At 46.3% G+C, this 18,655-nt stretch overlaps 1 protein-coding gene across 1 annotated transcript in view; it reads left to right on the top strand.

Annotated features, from left to right (window-relative positions):
* The window catches only part of LOC108920194 (transmembrane protein 132C), a 146,154-nt gene that overhangs the window by 101,674 nt on the left and 25,825 nt on the right, over positions 1–18,655 (top strand). The window contains exon 4 of the mRNA XM_029247405.1: positions 6,492–6,681. Coding sequence (XP_029103238.1) covers positions 6,492–6,681 — 190 coding nt within the window. The remainder of the gene's footprint in view (positions 1–6,491; positions 6,682–18,655) is intronic.

Genomic DNA, 18,655 nt, shown 5'->3' with positions numbered 1-18,655 from the left:
GGGCGTGCCTGGTTTCCCCGGAAAGGTCAGCGTCCGCTCGTATACGGAAGAGGAGCGTGATGCCGTCCCCGGCGCTCTTTGTCCGGCTGCTGTGTCCTCTCTGCGTGGACAAGAGCAGAAGTGCTTTACTAAATGTGCTATTGGTTATTATATCATAAATAGCACTTATTACACCAATGTTTGTTTTCCTCATTCCTCATGTTATACTCTGCTGTGTTTTGCTGACATATCAACATGATTTAAGAAACGTCACGATGCACTAGAATGAGCAGCCGGTGACATGACACGTCCCCCCTCCCTCGCCGACCCAGTCATATGACAGTGGAGTTTACTTATTTGTGTCCACACTGTTGGTCCTCTTTGCCATCAGCTGTGTGTTTGTTGAAACCGTTGACAGACTTTGAAACCAAACTCCCCGGGGAGGGAAAGGCCACAGTGTCTCTCGGCGATGGTTATTTATTACTGCGTTTGTACAGCTGTGTCCATAATTACCTTATGAGTTCGTTTCTCGGGAAGGAAGCGAGAAGTGAGCAGGGGCCACGCTCGGATTCGGCCGAGGCTCGCGCCCCGGCTCTTGGACGCTCCGGCCGTGGCGGCGAGACCCCGTGGTGGCAGAGCAGCAGCCCCCCGTGGTACCGTGCTTAGTTAGTGCTGAGCTGCACTGACCTTTTGTTGGGCACAATATGCCTGTTTTTGATGTAGATTAGGGTGCGTCTGCCCCTACACGCAGCGTTCGGTGTGCTCGGCGAGTTCCCGCAGACCTATCGGTGCTGTATGGCTTATGGACTTGAGCACCAGCAGGAACAGTGACACGTCCACGTACCCAGTTTACACTGAACTGACGTGCGGTGATTTGTCCTTGAACTCCATATTGTACATTTTCACTCTTCATTGTTTACGCCATTTACGCTGTTTTCTAGCTCTCTTCCAGATCATCATCATCACGCAGCACAGAAGCAAGAACCCCTGAAAAAGTGTCTCTTTAGAGAAAGTGCAAAAGTAATGAGGTTATTTCTCTCAACAGAAGTGAATGAAGGAAACTTTGTCTTGTGTCTGTTACCGCGGTATTGCCCTGTTGCATCAGTGTCTGGGGAGTCGCATCCTATTTTCTGCTTCTTGAACTGCAGCCGCCCCGTCACACGGCGGGTTAATTCATTCTGTGAAATCACCCTGTTGGGTAAATTTGCTTTGTCGTGGGGTCCAATTACACTTTTTTCCTCATACCAAAAATAATTGGTTGCCACTCATGTAAAACTGAGTAAAGGAGCAGAATAAAAGTTATTGTTATGAGTGACGGTGGAAACAGCAACACGTTTAACAGCTCATGATTCTGTCTAGCTTGTCTGTGAATGTGATGTTTTCTGTTGAGAACCCTCAGTGCAGCATCGAGGTGGTCTTACCCCCCGAGGGGTGGGGGGCGGGGGGGGCATTGCAGGACTAAATGGCCTTTTTTCCATCAAGTCGATGAAGAACCTTTCGCTTTCCGGCCTGTGAAAGAGCACAGACACACAGTCCAAACACAGGGCCGCCGTCTCGACCCCCTGTCGTCTCCCGTCTCCTTTTCCACGTACTGTGTCTATCACACACACAGAGCTCTCTTCAAGTCAGAGTCAGCATAAAGAATAAGTTTAATCCTTTAAATCCTACTTTTGTAGGATGTGAGATGCCAAGAGGACACACCTCTCTTTCAGAGATGGAGAGCAGCAAAGCGGACGCTTGTTAGTGTGTCATGGAAGACAAAGCAGCTAATGCAGTGTGTGATTTCAAGAGGGACACACACACACACACACACACACACACACACACACACACCTACCTTTTAGTAGGTGGCCAAAACACATTGTCAGGGATGGCTGCTTCCCTTCCTCTCGTGCTCCATGGGTTGTTCAGCTGTGTGTGTCTGTGTGTGGGTGTGTGTCTTGTACACTGTATGTTGCTGCAAAGAAACAGTTAACCCATGGGACAAATGAAGTTTTGTTTCATTCATTCATTCATTCATTGCTGCCACCATTTGTGGGGGGGGCCCAGAAAAAGGCTTTTTGCTCTTGGACTGATGAAGTCAACAGCATGATGGTTGTGTGTGACATGATGTGGAGCTCGATGGAGCTGTCAGCAGCAGAGCTTTACTTGTCCAGGCCTGTTCATTCATGCAGCGTAATCCTGATCTCTGGAGCATTTTTGGGCCCCATTTGAAATATGACTTTTTCAGTTAAAGGTTAAACAAGAGGCCGACGTGATAAATGGCCTTGAAATTTGTCTCTCGTTTTTATTTCCTCTGACACAAAATAAATACTTTGCCTTCTCCTCAGTGTTGCAAAGTGGCTCAGATCAATGGCGTCTGATTAATTCCGCCGGGAGGGAAGGAGAACTCGACTGGCCGCACTTGCGCCGCATCCCCCCCCCAGCCTCGAACACTCTTAGCATTCAGGACAAATTATGAGTGTGGACACGGAGCTCTGCTCTGAATCGTACCGAGAGATTAGTCTCACGCTGCCAATAGTTGGCCTTGTTGCTCAAGCCGTCCACATATTTATGTGCCGAGTCAGACAAAACAGTGGGCGTCGCCGAGCGACACCGTTTCGATGCGGAAATGGAGAGGGAAACTTCATCAAAGTGTGGTCTTCGCTGACTGGACCGTCTCGCTTCCGAACGAGAGCGTGTGCGACCCGCCCGAGAATTACGGCACCGCACTCGAACACCGGACAGAAAAAGTTTTCGGAAAAACAGAGGTGGCCCATTAACTGGACTCTCCAGGTCAGGGTTCTTCAAGGTGCTTCAAGGTTCTTCAGGATCCTTCAAGGTGCTTCAGACCACTTGTGACCATGCAGTTAATCATCAACTCAAGAGCAGCTCCTTCATTGCACTGGTGACTCAGTTCGAAGGTATCATTTTAAGTGGGGGTTTATTGTATAGCTCACCGCGGATAGATGGGCCGCCTCACAGAGACGTTTGAAGGGAATCTTTTGAGGAGACTCATAGCTGCTGCTCTTCTTTGGACTAACCTGTATTGTTATTTGTGGCCACAATCAATAGCTTTCACAAGATGTCTCTTTATAGGCAGCATCTTATTGGAATGGTGCTCAACGTGAATGCAGTCTTGTAAAGGTGCCCTTCAATTTGTTCCTTGTCCAAGGTCAACCCGAGGGACAGACCCAGTTGTCCATTTTTGAGGATCAACGTGAAGCTCTCTAGTCGTGCCAGAAGCCTCATAATCTTTAAATCCTCACCTGGCACACCAGGAGCTCATGAATATAACCCTGAGATGATCGTCCAGTGTCCCGTCACTGAGCCAAAGAGCCTCGTCTTTCCAAACTCTCCTTTCTGCCGTACATTAGCTTCTTCATCTCACCATTAACCCCCTTATGACTGTATAAGTTCTCATCTCAGAACCGACACCGATCACCAGTGGGACCTGCACTTATACATCCGGTAATACAGAATATCTTCCCTAACGCTGCCCTGCCAAGGTAATCTTCTAAATCCTCTTAACTCCCCTGATGTGGTTTCTGTGCTGTTTCCTCCTCAGTAAAGTTACTTATTCTCTTCTGAACTCGGAATGGAAATCCTGCTAATGTGTGTCTCGGAAACGGTGGGAAACCTCGGCCGAATGCCCTGTCCTGCAGGAGCTCGTGCGGATGCTGTGGGGCCGCAAAGTGCCATGAGCAATTGTTTGTGTTCCGACTCCTGAGGGTTCGCTGTTCTTGAGCGTAGCGGTTAGAGCTCCTCTCTGGCCCAAAGGTTGTAGGTTCAGACTTCACCTGCTGCTCTAACACCTTGAGTAGGGTACTTACCCAGAGTGCTCCAGTGCAGTTACCCAGTTGTATCAGTGGGTAAATTATTGTTCTTTTTCTGGAGAAGAGTGTGAGCTTCAGAGAATGAATGTGAGCGTTGCGTCCGTAACCTTAATCGTGTTGAGCTCCAGTGTACCCTTCGCTCACGGCCGTTTTTCCGTCTCTTTCTACCTTTCGTTTTCTTCAACGCACAGCCAAAGGATGGGCGCAACATTTTCTAACTGCGCTAGTCTACTGTGTTCAACTACTCATGCTACCTTTCTTGGGATTTCCAGAAAGGGGTGTGAGCAATAGTTGGAACCCTTTTACCATGTTCTACCTTGATTCATCTGTGCTTCCTAAAAGAAAAATCATCACATGCTTCCATTTTATACACGCAGAATAATGATATGAATAAATCTATTAAAAGAATGTAATTATAGTCAATAAAAACTTTTTGGTGTGGCGGGTATAGATTTCTACAAGCTGTTATCAAGAATTCATTTATTGTGCAGGACACACTTTTTCTTGAGGGATTAGTGCAGGCATTATATTAATTTGTGCGTTTTAATTTTCATTCATGATTTTTAAAACTTTCTTAAAAAACTTAAGGTGCAAGTCCAAATGTGATGGTACCAAGAAGTGAAAGAATTGCACTAGAATTTAGAAAGAGTTTAACTCACCCTGTGGTTAAATCTCAGCACCAGTTCCCTTGACTCGTGCTGCTGTACAGTTTGTAACACGGTACATGGTACCGCGTTCTGCCACAGGCAGGTAATCCTCTGAAACCTTCTAGCTGATGTTCTGCCGGTCAGTTCCTCAGCAATGTGGACACTGCGGATGATGAAGGTATAAATGTGTAAATGTTGGCCTGCGCTCACCGGGCTGCGCTCCTCCACAGGGCTTCCGCATGTTCCGGAACATTCTCCGCGACTGTGATCCTCCGCCCGCTGCGGACGACTGGCAACAGAAGGGAAATTGTATTTCTTCTCTTCAAAGGCGGAGGTGATTGGGACCCTTGCAGACAGTGATTCAAATTATTATGGGATGAAAATACTGCTGCCATTAGTGCCACTGAGGATTTGACGTTATCATCTTTGTCCCCAGTGATTAAAATTCCATCTATCCTTGTATTCCATTTTCTTCCGCCCCTTTGCCCCCCCAGTCTGCATCTTATAAAGCCGTGTATCTCTTCCTCTCTCTCTCTCTCTATTTATTTACTTGGGACGGAATTAGTTTGAAAAAGGTTATTTTGGCAGCTCTGACAATCCATCACAAGGCATTTGAAGAGCGGCAATAAAACCTGCTTCGGAGGCTGTGAAAGATGGTGTCGGGGCCGAACGGAAGGTCGCCTGGGACAGAGGTCGTCCTTGTGGCAGGAGCGGAGGTCGGGGGGCCAATGGCACATGGTTATAAACTGCAGGGAAACGGGAGACTAAATGTGCGTCCCGATCGAACGCCTTTCCTATGTGACCATCTAAAGCCTCTTAAAGCTGAGTTCCACTACATCACTTTCATTTTCTATTAGCAGGAGCAGGTGAATGTCACTCTCTCTTATTTTTATGAGCGTTTCTCTGAAAGGTTTAGAAAAAAAATTAAAAAAATGACAACAGAAGCTGTCGAGAAATAAACAAATCAAAAACAAAACAAAGACGTTGCTATGGTGATATCTGTATTGTTCACAGTCTATGAAATACCATTTTTAGAGCTTTTGCAGCCAAGCTGCTCGACAGAGAAGGAACATGTAGAAAAACAGAGGTGATTTGTTATGCTACTTCATGAAAAAGCAAAAATCTTCAGGCTCCAGACCTGTCTATTTGTAGACGGATGTACCAGGAAAAACACAGTTTTACCATACTGTGTAAACTAAGTGCACCAGGGAGAGCAGTTTGAGGTGCTGTCCAGTGACTGGGTCACTGGACTGTGTCATACACCACTTGTACCTGGTAAATGTGACTCACTTTACTTGGCTGACATTTTTGCCCAGAGGATTTTTTTTTTTTTTTTTTCCCTCCCTTGGGAGTTTTTTTGGTTCCTTTCCACTGTGGTCAGTAGGCGCACACACACACACACACACACACACACACACACACACACACACACACACACACACACACACACAGTCTGAAGCCGCTTGTGGCAAACCAGAGCCTAACCCGGCAACACAGTGCACAAGGCTGGAGGGGACACCAGTCCATCACAAGGCACCCCAAGGAGGACTCGAACCCCAGACCCCCCAGAGAGCAGGACCTGGTCAAACCTGCTGTGCCACCGCCCCTCCTTTAGTAGGCATGCATATAGCTTTAATAAATGCATTGGTAATATGTAACGCTGGTCTGTAATCAACAGTTATTTTTTTTTCTTTGCCCTTGTGTCGGAGTGTGAGAAGAGCTCTAGAAAAATACATTGAATTCAGTTTAACTGAATTTTCTCCAAAGTGACTGACAGTGTTTTTGCCACTCTGCCTTTCACTGGAGCTGTGTGGAGTGAATGTGCTCCAGGTACTGCCGCAGCGCTGGGACTCGAACCTGAGTCCTCAGTAGAACGGTTCACAACCCGCTGTATTCCCTCCGATGCGACTGAGAAGCTTGGACTTGTGGAAAGGCTGGTTTTCTCTTCCTCCCATTGTGGATACGAAGTGACACTTATACACTGTTTTATTTCCAAAGTATCGTTAGGGGCTCTTCTGACATCCCCCCCCCCCCGTCTGTTTCTTCTCAGCAAGCTGAAGCAGTCGGCCTACGAGGTGATGCAGGTGGACTTCGAGATCGACAACTTCATCAGCGTCCAGTCCAGTCAGTGGGTGCGCTGGCAGGTCGAGTACCCAGGGTCCCCCGCGCCGACGGCCGAGGTCCTGTCACACATGTACATCAGCCAGAGGGCGCTACAGGGGATTGTACCGCTGGCAGAGGTGAGCTCACCCCCTTTTATGCCTTAAAGGGTTAAGACATTAATCCCACATGTATATACGGCTGAATGTGCATGATGTGTGTGTGTGTGTGTGTGTGTGTGTGTGTGTGTGTGTGTGTGATTGTACTTAATCAGGATCCTTGGGGAAAGCCAGGAAGAGAACGCAAATTGAATTGCGGAAGCGTGTTTTCATTTTACTCCTGTGTCTCGATCACTCGTCTTATTCCTTTCAATGGTGTGATCGTGTGAAGTCGCCCAGCAGTAAAAACAGTGGGAAAGATCATTGCATACACCTCGTCGCTATCGGTGCGTGTGTGTCCGAGGGCTCACCGATGACCGTTGGTGCCGTATCCGCACCTACTCCTGTGAAGAATGGACGCTTGTTTGTGTGTTGACCTAACCGGTGGCCGTCGCCTTCACAGCGTATGCGTAAGTACACGTCACTGTTGTCACTGGGACTTAGTCACCGGCGTTGCCATCAGCGGCACCAAACGAGGCACGAAACAGAACCACTTGTGTTCAAGTCCAGCTGCCTTTTTCGAGTGGGACGCACCGCTCAGTGTCCTCCGGCGTCCCCGTGTCCTGTGTCCTCCGGAGCCGCCCCTCACAAGTCTGTTGCTGAAAGGCACATTGAAGGAGAAACTTCTTCCCTTTCCTTTCTTTTTTCTTTTTCTTTTTTAAAAGTAGTTGAAGTGCAAAGAATGGGAAGGTGAAAACGGGACGGAGACCAGGACGTGCAGTCGACCGCGTGTCCGCTTGGGCTGAACATAAAGCCTTTTACCGCAGCAAAGTGTAACGTGATCATGCAGGTCAGTGGAGGGTCCGGTCCGCTTCACGCCGCTCAATTGATTCTGCTTGGACACGACTCTGTCTGGAGACCCTTCACTTTTTCCCTCGTGACGTCTAGTCTGTGTCTGTTCCCATGAAGGCGTGCGGGTGACGCCTGCAAAGTCAGGGCTGATGGCCAGCGGCAGCAGCTGAAGGACACTGTAGAAGTGTAGAAGCTCTCGTGTCTTCGGGCGACATTTCATTTAAGAAGTGAATTAAGCTGCAAATGAGAGAAAGGCGAAAACGGCTCCGCTGACACAAGGGTTGGTTCCCTGAAGAACCCGGGACACGCAGAGGCGCTGAGCTGTCCGTCGGCCCAGTCGGCCTGTTGCGTTCAGGTGCCAGGAGTGCGACTGCGAGCGAAAAGCCACCGAAGTCGCTACTTGGCTCTCGACGGGGTTCGTGTCGCACGTTGTCTCGCAGCACTGCGGTCGCTCAACCTTACTGTACAGCAGATGAAGCCGTCGTGGTTATACGTTTCGGCCAAACGCACCGACTCAAGAGTAATACAGTAAGGTTACTGGGAAGGGCAGTGTAAGTCCAGGTAGTCGTAAGCCGCATATCTCCGAACGGGAGGACAGCCTGTGTAGTAGGTCTCCAGAGCAGCATTATTCCACGAGGAAGTTCTTCATTTCCGTTAGATGGAGGTGGAATTCGATGGCGATCTCGAAAATACCTCAAGGAATTGGGGTTAGGTTATGGGCACGTCCGCAGAGTAGTGTTCTTGAGCGCTTTCCAATGGAATGAGCTCTTCCTCACTGCAGCCGGAAAATGCATTTCACAGTATGGTACAGATCCACCAGAACCGCGAGGGCGCTTTACTGCTGCACCTTGGTGCTCGAGGGAGTGAGTTCTTGGCTAGTAAGGTGTAGAGCGAAAGTCTCCACACGGCATCTTGTACCTTGTATGAGAAATGAATGGTGGAGATGAAGTGGCCCTGAGAGGTGAGATAACTGATGCTGTGGTTCGCTGTGGCCCCAGCAAGAACCTCGTGGTGAGCACATCACCGCATCACCGCATCACCGCACGGTTCTGACACAGAGGAAGGCTGGACTGGAGAAACTAGCAAGGACCCTTCACTGCCGGATGCAACTGGGCACAAAAGTTGTTAAATATGTCATTATAAACCCCCCTCCCCCCATTGTATCTATTGGCAAATTGTTTCATTACATGGCTGTGAGTTTTTCGAAGGGAAAACTGCAGTACCTGCTCTGCTCAAATGAAGTATAATGGCAATAGTACCGGTTATAGGCACATCTTCTTTTGCAGTGATGACGATCAGGTGGCAGAGGGTCAACTCAGGATTGACAGGAATTTTTGCATCTTTTTCCATCTCATGATGCCAAAGTGAAATAAACACATTATGTCATTAACCAAACAACGCTTTTGTTTGAACTGAAAGCGGACGAACAAAAAACAGCTGCTAGCTGAGCATAAAGCTTAAACCCGTTGAATAACACAAACTCTAAATATCATAACAAGATGAAACAAACGAGTTGCTGCCAGAATTGAATTAAACCAAAGCCCAGAACTCTACACTGAAGACTAAAAATGTCAACTTTCAGTGTGAGACAACCTGCACTGTGTTTTTGATTCAGCTCTTGTGTGTCTGTGCTCACCTGTTGCGCACGTGTGTCTCTGTGTGTGTGTGTGTGTGTGTGTGTGTGTGTGTGTGTGTGTGTGTGTGTGTGTGTGTGTGTGTGTGTGTGGCTTGTAAATGCTTATATGTATCTCAAAAAAAAAAACTAGGGAGGTGATCAGGAATCATCAATTTTCTGATACAGTTTTATGCAGCTACTCGTGTGATGAACGTTGGTTCATTCGGTGGAAAGAAACTAACTGCACTTAAGAATCACACGTCTGCATCCAAGTGTCTCTTTCTGCTCATGTAGTGAACATGTATGTATTTTCTATGAGATGTTCGTCGCCGTGGAGAAAAGCGTCTGATAAATGAACACATGTACATGAATAAATGTAAATGTAACTTTGTGCTGCTTAGCGGATAAATCGGACGAGTGCGGGGCCGCGCCGTGCGGCGTTTTCTCTCCTCCGCTGCACAGTCCATTAGAGGGAATTTCTGCTAAGTGGGTGTCGGTTAAGCGGATGCTGAATGTACAGTTATGCCAATTTGACGCATGTGCTCTCAGCTCTATATGGGTGATCCGTGAAAAATTTGCGAAAGAAAAGGATAATAATGACAATAATGCTTTAAAAGTCCAACAAATGTGAAGCACCACACAGCAGCTGAGCTGACTAGTGACACCATGGGAACCGTCTGCGGAGCGATTTGTGACACCACCCGGAAAGCCATTTCTACGCATTTCTCAGCTCGTGCGTTCTTCCATGAGTTCATGTTTCAGGGCTCAGTAGCATCAGTTGCTGCTCTTTCTTCTGTTTCTTTTCTTTTTTTAAATGTTTCTTATCTTATTTTTCACGAGTACTTAGTTTTTTCCATAAACATGTTTATTATGTATATGCAGTACTATTGTTGTTTTATGTACGCAACAGAACCTCATGAGCTGTTCTGGTTCCACAGTCGCCTGTGAGGTGATTACAGAATTAGACACAACAAAAAATTATATTTCATCCATCTACAAAGTTCACATGTATGGCATCCTTCATATTACTTTGTTTTATGCTGGTAAATAACAGTATTCTCTGGATCCAGTTATTTAATGTTAGTAAAATATTCATATTTGAATTTTTCAGTGGTAGAAACACCCTGCATTTTATGACAATGCAGAATAACAAATATGCATCTTATTTGCTTAATGTGAAATAAAATGACTAATTTTGATTTTTCTCAATAGTATGAGGGACTAGCTGAATAACATTCCAGTGAATAATAGCAGTGGTTACATTTCAGTTGATCATTGTCATTCAGTTATTATTAACATTAAACACAGTGGAGCTTAAAATATTCTGCTGACTTTTTTTTTCTTCCACTAATGGCTTTATTGTCATTGTCTTTTATAGCATTTTTCTGCAGTTTTTTACTGGTTGTCAATCACATTTTTGGCACCACTGACAGGCTCTGTCCTAAATTTCCCTCGCGATTTTTGCAAAGAAATCTTATTTTTCTTTACATTGGCTCGTCTTGTTAGGAAGGATCAAGATGTGAATTTTCAAAAATACAAACACTTTTTGTATTATTTAGTTATGTGCTATGGAGTGAAAACAACTTGCTTTTCCACACCAGGCCATTAGTTGGCAGTAAAACGCCCTCAAACAGAGCGAGACTGTGGCTTCGCCTTCGTTCAACCCCCTTCCACCATGTTTACAGCTTGCGTTGAGTTTCACATCTAAGGGATGAAAGAGTCAGCAATCATCATTTGATGGAAGCTTGTGGAGGCTAGATATTTTTGTTTTCGGAAATCTAAAGTTTCTTTTAATGTCGTTCGGAGTTAATACAAATGTTTAAAAAATAATCAGCTCCCAGATAAAAGTGATTAAAACACCAGAATAAAAAGGTCTTTTATGCATGACATTGTACTGAATTTTAATTTAAAATTAAAATCTTAAAATTTTCCTTCGTTCATTCATTCATTACGAATAGCTTGTCGAGTGCAGGGTTGCAGTGGTCCTGGGTCTACGCTGCAGGCGTATGGCATGAGGCAGAGTACCCGCTGGATGCAAACATCTGAATTGTTTGGCTCAAGGATGTGGAAATTGTCCTGCTCTATTAATGGCTAAATAATTGTAAGCAGCTTAACGGTGTAAATCGCTGTGGTGCGAAGCATGGGCTCGACGAAGGAACGAACGAGCGAACGAACGAACAAATGAATGGAACGCGCTGTTTCACTTATGATTGCTCATTGTCACAGGTGTTGGGACAACCATGGGGACCCATTAGGAGTTTATGGAAACTGGCACATTTTTTAATAAATCTTCCATTTTAACAATGCATGCCATTTACAGAGTTTGTTTTTTTTTATTATAACTTTATCTACAGAAGGTTCCTATGGAAGCTCAGCAGCAAATACACTGAGGGGGATGTCTGTACTACTTTTGTACTGACTTTGCAACTTAATGGTTAAAGTGACTTTACAAACAATCGAGTTGGCTACTCCTCCATTAATGCAGACATGTTAAATAGCCCATATTGGAACAGCTGGGGATTAGCGCGACGGGGAGAGCCGAAGGCTGGACCGCTTCCTGCACGCCTGCGGCTCTATGGATTTGCCCTTTGATCCTTCCTTGATTTGTCTCAAGGTGGGATTGAGATGGGATTGCGTTGCCAAAAGTCTTGCGCATCGGTGACACCGCATCCCCAGAAGTGTCCCGCACATCCAGTGACCCCTGGAACCCATTTCTCTCCCTGACATTGCCTTGTGCTCTCCGCTCTACGTCTTCAGTACAGGGCTGCGGGTAGCACAGTCACGATGTAAAATCACGATGGATCCGCAGGAGCAGTACCATTGCTTTGGCCCTCAAGTGGTTCAGAGAAAGATTTATTAGCTTGTAAGAGTGTAAAGTGTGTGTTGCTTCATAACAGCCCCAATAATAATAATCATAATAATAATAATAGTGCTGAGGATAATAATGATGGCAAGGAGCTGTTGCGTGGGTGCTGAGGTGAGCTCGTGAGCATCCCGGCAGGCCTGGAAGATGAGGCTTTTTAGAGGGAGAAAATGACGTGTGGAGAACACGGGAGATGAAAGGCAGACAGGTAATGACTGTTCTTTTTAGCGCTGACCCCCTAATGGCAGCCGGCCCACAGATCTCACGAAAGTAGGAATTGTTGCCATGTCTTCCTCCGTAATGCGGGTCCCTAAACACCCGTGCGGAGGGGTAGCCGTTCGGCATCGCCGCCGTTATTGTTTTCTCGTCTGCCGCCAAGGAAGAAACGACGCCGTGCCGTTCCAGTTTGTTTCATTCTAAACATTGTGCAATGAATTCTAGCATGTTTAAGTGCTATAACAGTCCAGAACTTTTTTCTGTTTTTTACCTTTTTACCTTTTTACCTTTTTACCCTTTTTTCTACTGTTAAATGGAACAGTACCGTGGGTAGTTTCAATATCGGCCTCAGTGTTTTTGATTTTAGCAGCACTGTTAGGTAAAATGGACTATTATGTGCAATTTGTCTTGTGCTACAGAGACTCACATTTCTGTAAATGCAGAGGAGGAAAGAGCACTATTTTCCCCTTTTTGGTAACTTTGGTCTTATTACTTTGGCAATTTAGAGCAATGCTGCTGTGTCTCCAGCCACAAAGTATGGCTATTACTCCACCGAGGGCTTATTATATGCGTTTTAACGTGTCCCCCTCCCCCCCTTTCCCCCAAAAGAAAATATTGTGACTGTTTTTGTACTTTGGTTTTATTTTCCTCAGAACATCACAGCGTGGCTTCACGCACACGCGCACACGCGCACACACACACACACACGCACACACACACACCAGTGTTGTAGAGCGGCGCAATCCCAGTAGACATGGTGGTCTCCCAGAGCGAGAACATCTCATTAATTCTTAATCGGAGCACTTGTTTATATTAGTTGGGCAAAAAACTCTGATGAAGTGGAGGATCCCTGCATTTCCTGGGACTGCTGGTATTATAGCGCTGAGAGCGGCTGCTATTAGACCCAAAGGTTATAGGTTTGAATCTCACCTCCAGCTGTAGTACCCTTGAGCAAAGTACTTACCCTGAATTGCTCCAGTAAAAAACTGCCCAGCTGTATAAATGGGTAAATAGCTGTAAGTAGATTAACACTGTAAGTCACTTTGGGGAAAAATGTCAGATAAATGTGATTTTGAGCCATTGCAGCTTTGTGTGTGTGTGTGTCTCGCTGGGTTGGCACAGAACAGCTGGACCAGAAGGATTCTGTTGACAGGAAGCACCCCTACCTGGTGCGTGCACACACACACACACACACACACACACACACACACACACACACACCACACCACACCACTGTTACAGCTTCACTTCAACTTCTTCTTTGTTTACTCTTTTATCACCTCATAAAACAGAAGAAATAATAACAGTGAACGATTCTTTGCACTGTGTCCTGGAGCTCCTGCAGTATCACTCTGCTCTGAATCTGGAAACTTTCAACAGTACACTGTGAAACTGTGCATAAACAAACAAACAAGCAACCCTTGTTTCTAGACTAAATCAATGAGATGTAGAGATTATGTTTCCTGCTGTGGTGCTACTGTTGCCCCTTTACACATTGCATTGTGTTGTCATTAATAATGGTAACATTATTCTTCTTCTTCTAATAACAACAATAATAATAATAATAATAATAATAATAATAATAGTCTTTTTTAAGTCGAGAAATTAGCCAAGAAATTGACATGGAATTAAAAATGAAAGATTGTGTAGTCACACCGTGAGGACACAGTGGAGTCGATGCACGTTTGGGGTCCTCCTCCTCCTCCTCCTCCTTCTCCTCTTCGTCCTTGTCCCTTGTCCACGAATCCGCATTAAAGGCTCAGCTAAGCAGAGCGGAGCGGCTGCATCACTGCAGGTCTGTGCAGAACTGGGTCGCCGCTTCCCAATAATTCAGCCCACAGTCCTTTTTTTATTGTTATCATTGTTATAAATAAACCCACGACTCTGGAGTCTCGACAGCAGCGGCCTGGAGCTGAGGCGTGGGGGGCGTGGGCTGGCGGCGTGGGGGGCGTCCGCGCTCCGCAGGGGAAAGGGGGACTGGGAAAGAAAGCAATTTGGTAAGAAATTAGGTAAGTCGCTTAAGTTGATTTGACAGAGGTGGGTCTGCGGCGCCCGGCGGAATTGCGCCGCTTCCCCTAATAGGTCCGGGGGGCAGAGGTGCGCGCGGCCTAATGCAATTAGAGCGGCGGAAATTGAAAGAACGACTCTCGGGCGACTCTTCGGACGCGCCATTAGGTTTCACGTGTACGGGACGTCTTCATCCCCTCCTTTAAGTGGGAAAAAGTGGAGCGCGCTTCATTTATCATGTATTACAGAGCGAACAGCCTTGTTGTATTTAATAATCCCGCATGATGAATGACTTTCCCAAAGGTTTCATATTAATAGCTGCCACGCCAGCATCTCAATGAGCCTCCTGTAATCAAAGCTGAAAAAAGTGCACCCTTCTGCATAGCGCTGCTAGTGGTGAACGGCCCGTCGGCGGCGCCGCCTTCAGAAAAGACGTATGAAGCGAGGTCCCGGGCGCATCGACGCACCGCACGGCCCCGCCGTGCGCTACCGCGTCCGGTCCTGAATGCAGCGTGGCGCCGCTTCCCCTCAGCTGCGTGCGTTTCGCCTCTTTTCCCCTCGGCGTTACCTTCTTCAGCCGCAGTACGCCGCAGTCAGCGAGGCTCCTCGCTCGCTTCTCCGCCGCAGCTTCTCGTAGGAATCGCACCGCTGACCATCTGTGCTACCAGTGTTTGGCTTCTCCCTTCGCACGTACAGACTCTTTCCAAATACCTTTCCTTCACACGTCTCTCTCATTCAAATAGAGGCTGTGCTGTTTCCCCGTCCATCCGCAGCAAAACGCTCTCAGCGAAGGTGTGCGAGACCCACCTCCTTCAGCCAGTCGGTTACCGCGGTACAGGGGTTTGCGGAGAGGAGGCATTTGTGGTGTTTTTGTTTTCCCGCATTTATACTTAGTTTTGCTGTAGCACAAAATCGATGCAAAAGTGTGTCGTTTATTCTGGCTTCACCCCAGATATTCTTGGAACCCGAGCCATCGATAGTGTGTTATTCAGCTCTGATTTGCGTAGATGATACGAGAAAGCGGCCACGAAGGGACGGACGCTAGATGCTCGATACTTGGGATCGCACAGGAGCTCTCGGAGATTTGCGCTTCTTTCTTCCCGATTTTAAATGTGGAATTTGAAATGATGTCTGAAATGATGTCAGCAAAGAGTGCAGTGTTACAGAGCATCTCTCCTTTATTCCAGCTGCTGTGTTTGGGTGTGTAGATTGCGAGCGTGCTACTGGTCACTTTGCAGGTACAAAGCAGCTGAGCTACGAAGAAGGCTGCCGTCGCGGTTGTGTCTGCAAGCGGAGGACGTGGTGAGATGAGTGTGTCTCGCAGAATTACTTGTTGTTCGCAGTAAACACAGTGCACGCTTGAAGCTAAGGCCTCAACTTGCTCCATCATGCCTCTTGTTTACCTTTTGCTCCCTCTTTTCGCTAAAAGCGTATTGAGTTTTGCCTGGGGCAACGAATCCAATGGCGCAGTCATTGTGTTAAGTGTTATTTTATAGAGTCGCTCTCTGTTAATCAAAGGGCAAAAAGTAGCTGAGCGGAGCCCTAATTGACGGAGCCATTAGCAAGTTTACCAACGGGCTTATTAGGCCACTCAATGAGTGTCGCGGAAGGAGGCGATACACAATTCCGGATGCTCTCATCACGTCCAACTTGGAAACCTAGCACGCCCTTTCGTGCCCGCGCCCGCTCCTTGACCTCCGAAGCACGAGGTCGGTCCGCCGCGTGGCACCGCAGCCGCGGACCGAGCGACGCCGCTGCCGGACTTGCAGGGCTGCAGAAGGGAGCCCGCGTCCACCTGGGGTGGAGCAGGACTCCCGAGAGGCCGCCGGTCCCCCTGTGCCCACGGGTACGGCGACGGCGCCGTGATTTAGAGGCCCAGCGACGGCCCGCTCTCATTAGCGCTGTGGGATGCCGCACCCCTCCTCTGCCCAGCAGGACTCCATTTGGACCAGAATGGATGGTTCAATTACTAGACGACTAATAGATGAAGTGTAATTAACATTGTCATGCAGCTAATTTTCATTTATTTCTCTTCCATCGCTCTTCTGCAGAGCATTATCTTTTGCGGGCAGCCGCTCGACTTCTCCTCGGCACATTGGCCGGAAAACTCCCCGCTGCATTTTAACGTTTGACACGCGAGTACTTTAACCCTTTCCCGCGCCGCGCCGTCTGCATCTCCTCCTGTCTTTCACATGGAAAGTACATCGAGTGATTCCTTTTCTGGGAAAAGGTGTTACTTTATTACTTGCAGTGCTAACATTGCTATTAAACTTTTTCTATGTTTTTCAAATATTTTTCAATAATTCGACATGTGCTCTGTGTGTGTGTGTGTGTGTGTGTGTGTGTGTAGGCTTTCAGGGGGTCCTGAGGGTGCTGTACAATGCATGTGGAATGCGGAATCAGTCCACTTTGCAGAAACGTGCCGAGATCCGGGCCGGAATAAAGCGACAGTGAAATATTGTTGGGTCTCCAACGAAAAAGGAAAAGGTGTGTCGTTTCCCACACGTGTGCTGCACTCCAAGTTGTTCTCCTTGAGGAAATAAAGGAGCAGCTTTTTAGACAGAATTAAATATTAAATATTGAGTCGCAGCACTGACCTTGGAGATGCTTCTAGAAATTTCTGAGCCCCGCAATGGAGCGTGGCCCCATATCAATATGTGAGCAATGAAAATTGAAATAATGCAATAATAGATGAAGAGCTAATTGAAGACACTGCAGAGCCTCCCAGTTAGAGTTTACTTGAGCTCACCATCATGAGCACATGACCTGAGTTTTGCCCGTCATCGCCAGACAGATTCCCCTTAGAAAAGTGTCCTGCAAAGCCAGTTCTCAGTAAAAAGCAGCATTAATTATTTAAACATAAATTTACACATTTCCAGCTGGAACGACATGCTCACTGTAATGCTTTTTCCCCTTTAGAAATAATTGAAGCAAATGTGTCAGTAATTTTATCATTTTGTCTTGTTATGAATTGCTCATGTTTATAATTTAAATAATGTTATGACATCCATTTGGTGTCGGCAGCTACTAAATATGTAAATAATAGCAATATTATCCCGCTGCACATTTTTTACTTCATAGCTTTATCTTTCAGTAATGCGGTTTTATTTCATGGTGATGCGCTTTTCGTTGTCGCGGCATGGAATAGTGCATTTCTTCTTGGTACACCAGGTGGCGTAGTGGTTAGCGCTGTTGCTTTGCAGTCAGGAGACCCGGGTTGAGTCCTTTCTCCTGCTATGATGTCCTTGATCAAGGTGCTTAAACTGAATTGATGGAGAGAAAATGAGCGTGCTGTTTAAAAGGGTAAATCAGTGTAAGCAGCACAGCACAGTCATGTATAGAGACCTTCCACTGTAAGTTGCTTTGGTTGTAAATGAATGAATTGAAATAGTGCTTTAATTCTTGAATGAAGAGATTAATTCTCTTAGTTCTTTCTGATGAAGTTACTATGTGTCAGATTCCTTAGTGTGTGTTTCATTACATTCAGAAAACAGAATAAGCAGTAAACACTCTCCAGCTGGCAATCACATCGTACTTTTATTAAGAAATGATTTAATACTCTTTGTAATCAGAAGAGCCACGTTTGACTGTCAGTAGAGTAGTATACAAACCTAACATTGTTAGTTGCTTTGGAGAAGAGTGGCAAATACACAAATAAATCATGGAACACTGCTACCTTCCTTTGATATTAGTTTATTGAATTAAGTTTTATTAAACTGAGAAACAAGCTGCATTAACTGACTGGGGGTTTTGTACTTCTGGATTGACACCAACCGTGGAAGCCTACAGGTTTTGATAAGCTGCATTAAAATAGATAATTTTTTTTTAATGCTATATAAAATCCTATATGTACTGGCTCCTCATACAACAAACATTCATTATGAATACATTTTCCCCTTTATTTATTTCTAACTGTATTTTTAGTCTATTTGTTGCAGAGTGGGAATGATCCATTTTTCCACACCCACTTATTAGTTGACAGTAAAATATGGCTAAAGGGAACAGCAGTGTGTGGCTGTATTATTATGCGCTAATCGCAAATGTCAAAATATGTCAAATTATCCACAGGAAAGGTAATAAAGCAGAGTTGCTTTTGCTCTGGTTTCCAACTGCAGAAGTCCAGGAAGAGTTAGAGAATGAGGAGCCAAATCAACAAGCTCACACACATCGTCTGAAACCGCTTGTCCCGAGCAGCTTGCGGCGAGCTGGAGCCTAACCTGGCAGCGCAGGGGGAGGGGACACACCCAGGACGGGACGCCAGTCCGTCGCAAGGCACCCCAAGCGGGAATCGAACCCCAGACCCACCGGAGAGCAGGCACAGGCCAAACCCGCTGCGCCCCTGCACCCCCACCAGCAAACTAACATGGAATTTATTACCCAGCATCCCTAATTAAGAGGATTATCATTGGAAGAACTATTTTTCCTGCTCAATTACACACATTGACTTCTTATTCTTTCGTACT

This window comes from Scleropages formosus, chromosome 21, assembly GCF_900964775.1.
Source record: "Scleropages formosus chromosome 21, fSclFor1.1, whole genome shotgun sequence".
Lineage (NCBI taxonomy): Eukaryota > Metazoa > Chordata > Actinopteri > Osteoglossiformes > Osteoglossidae > Scleropages > Scleropages formosus.
This window is presented reverse-complemented; position numbering and strand designations above follow the sequence as displayed.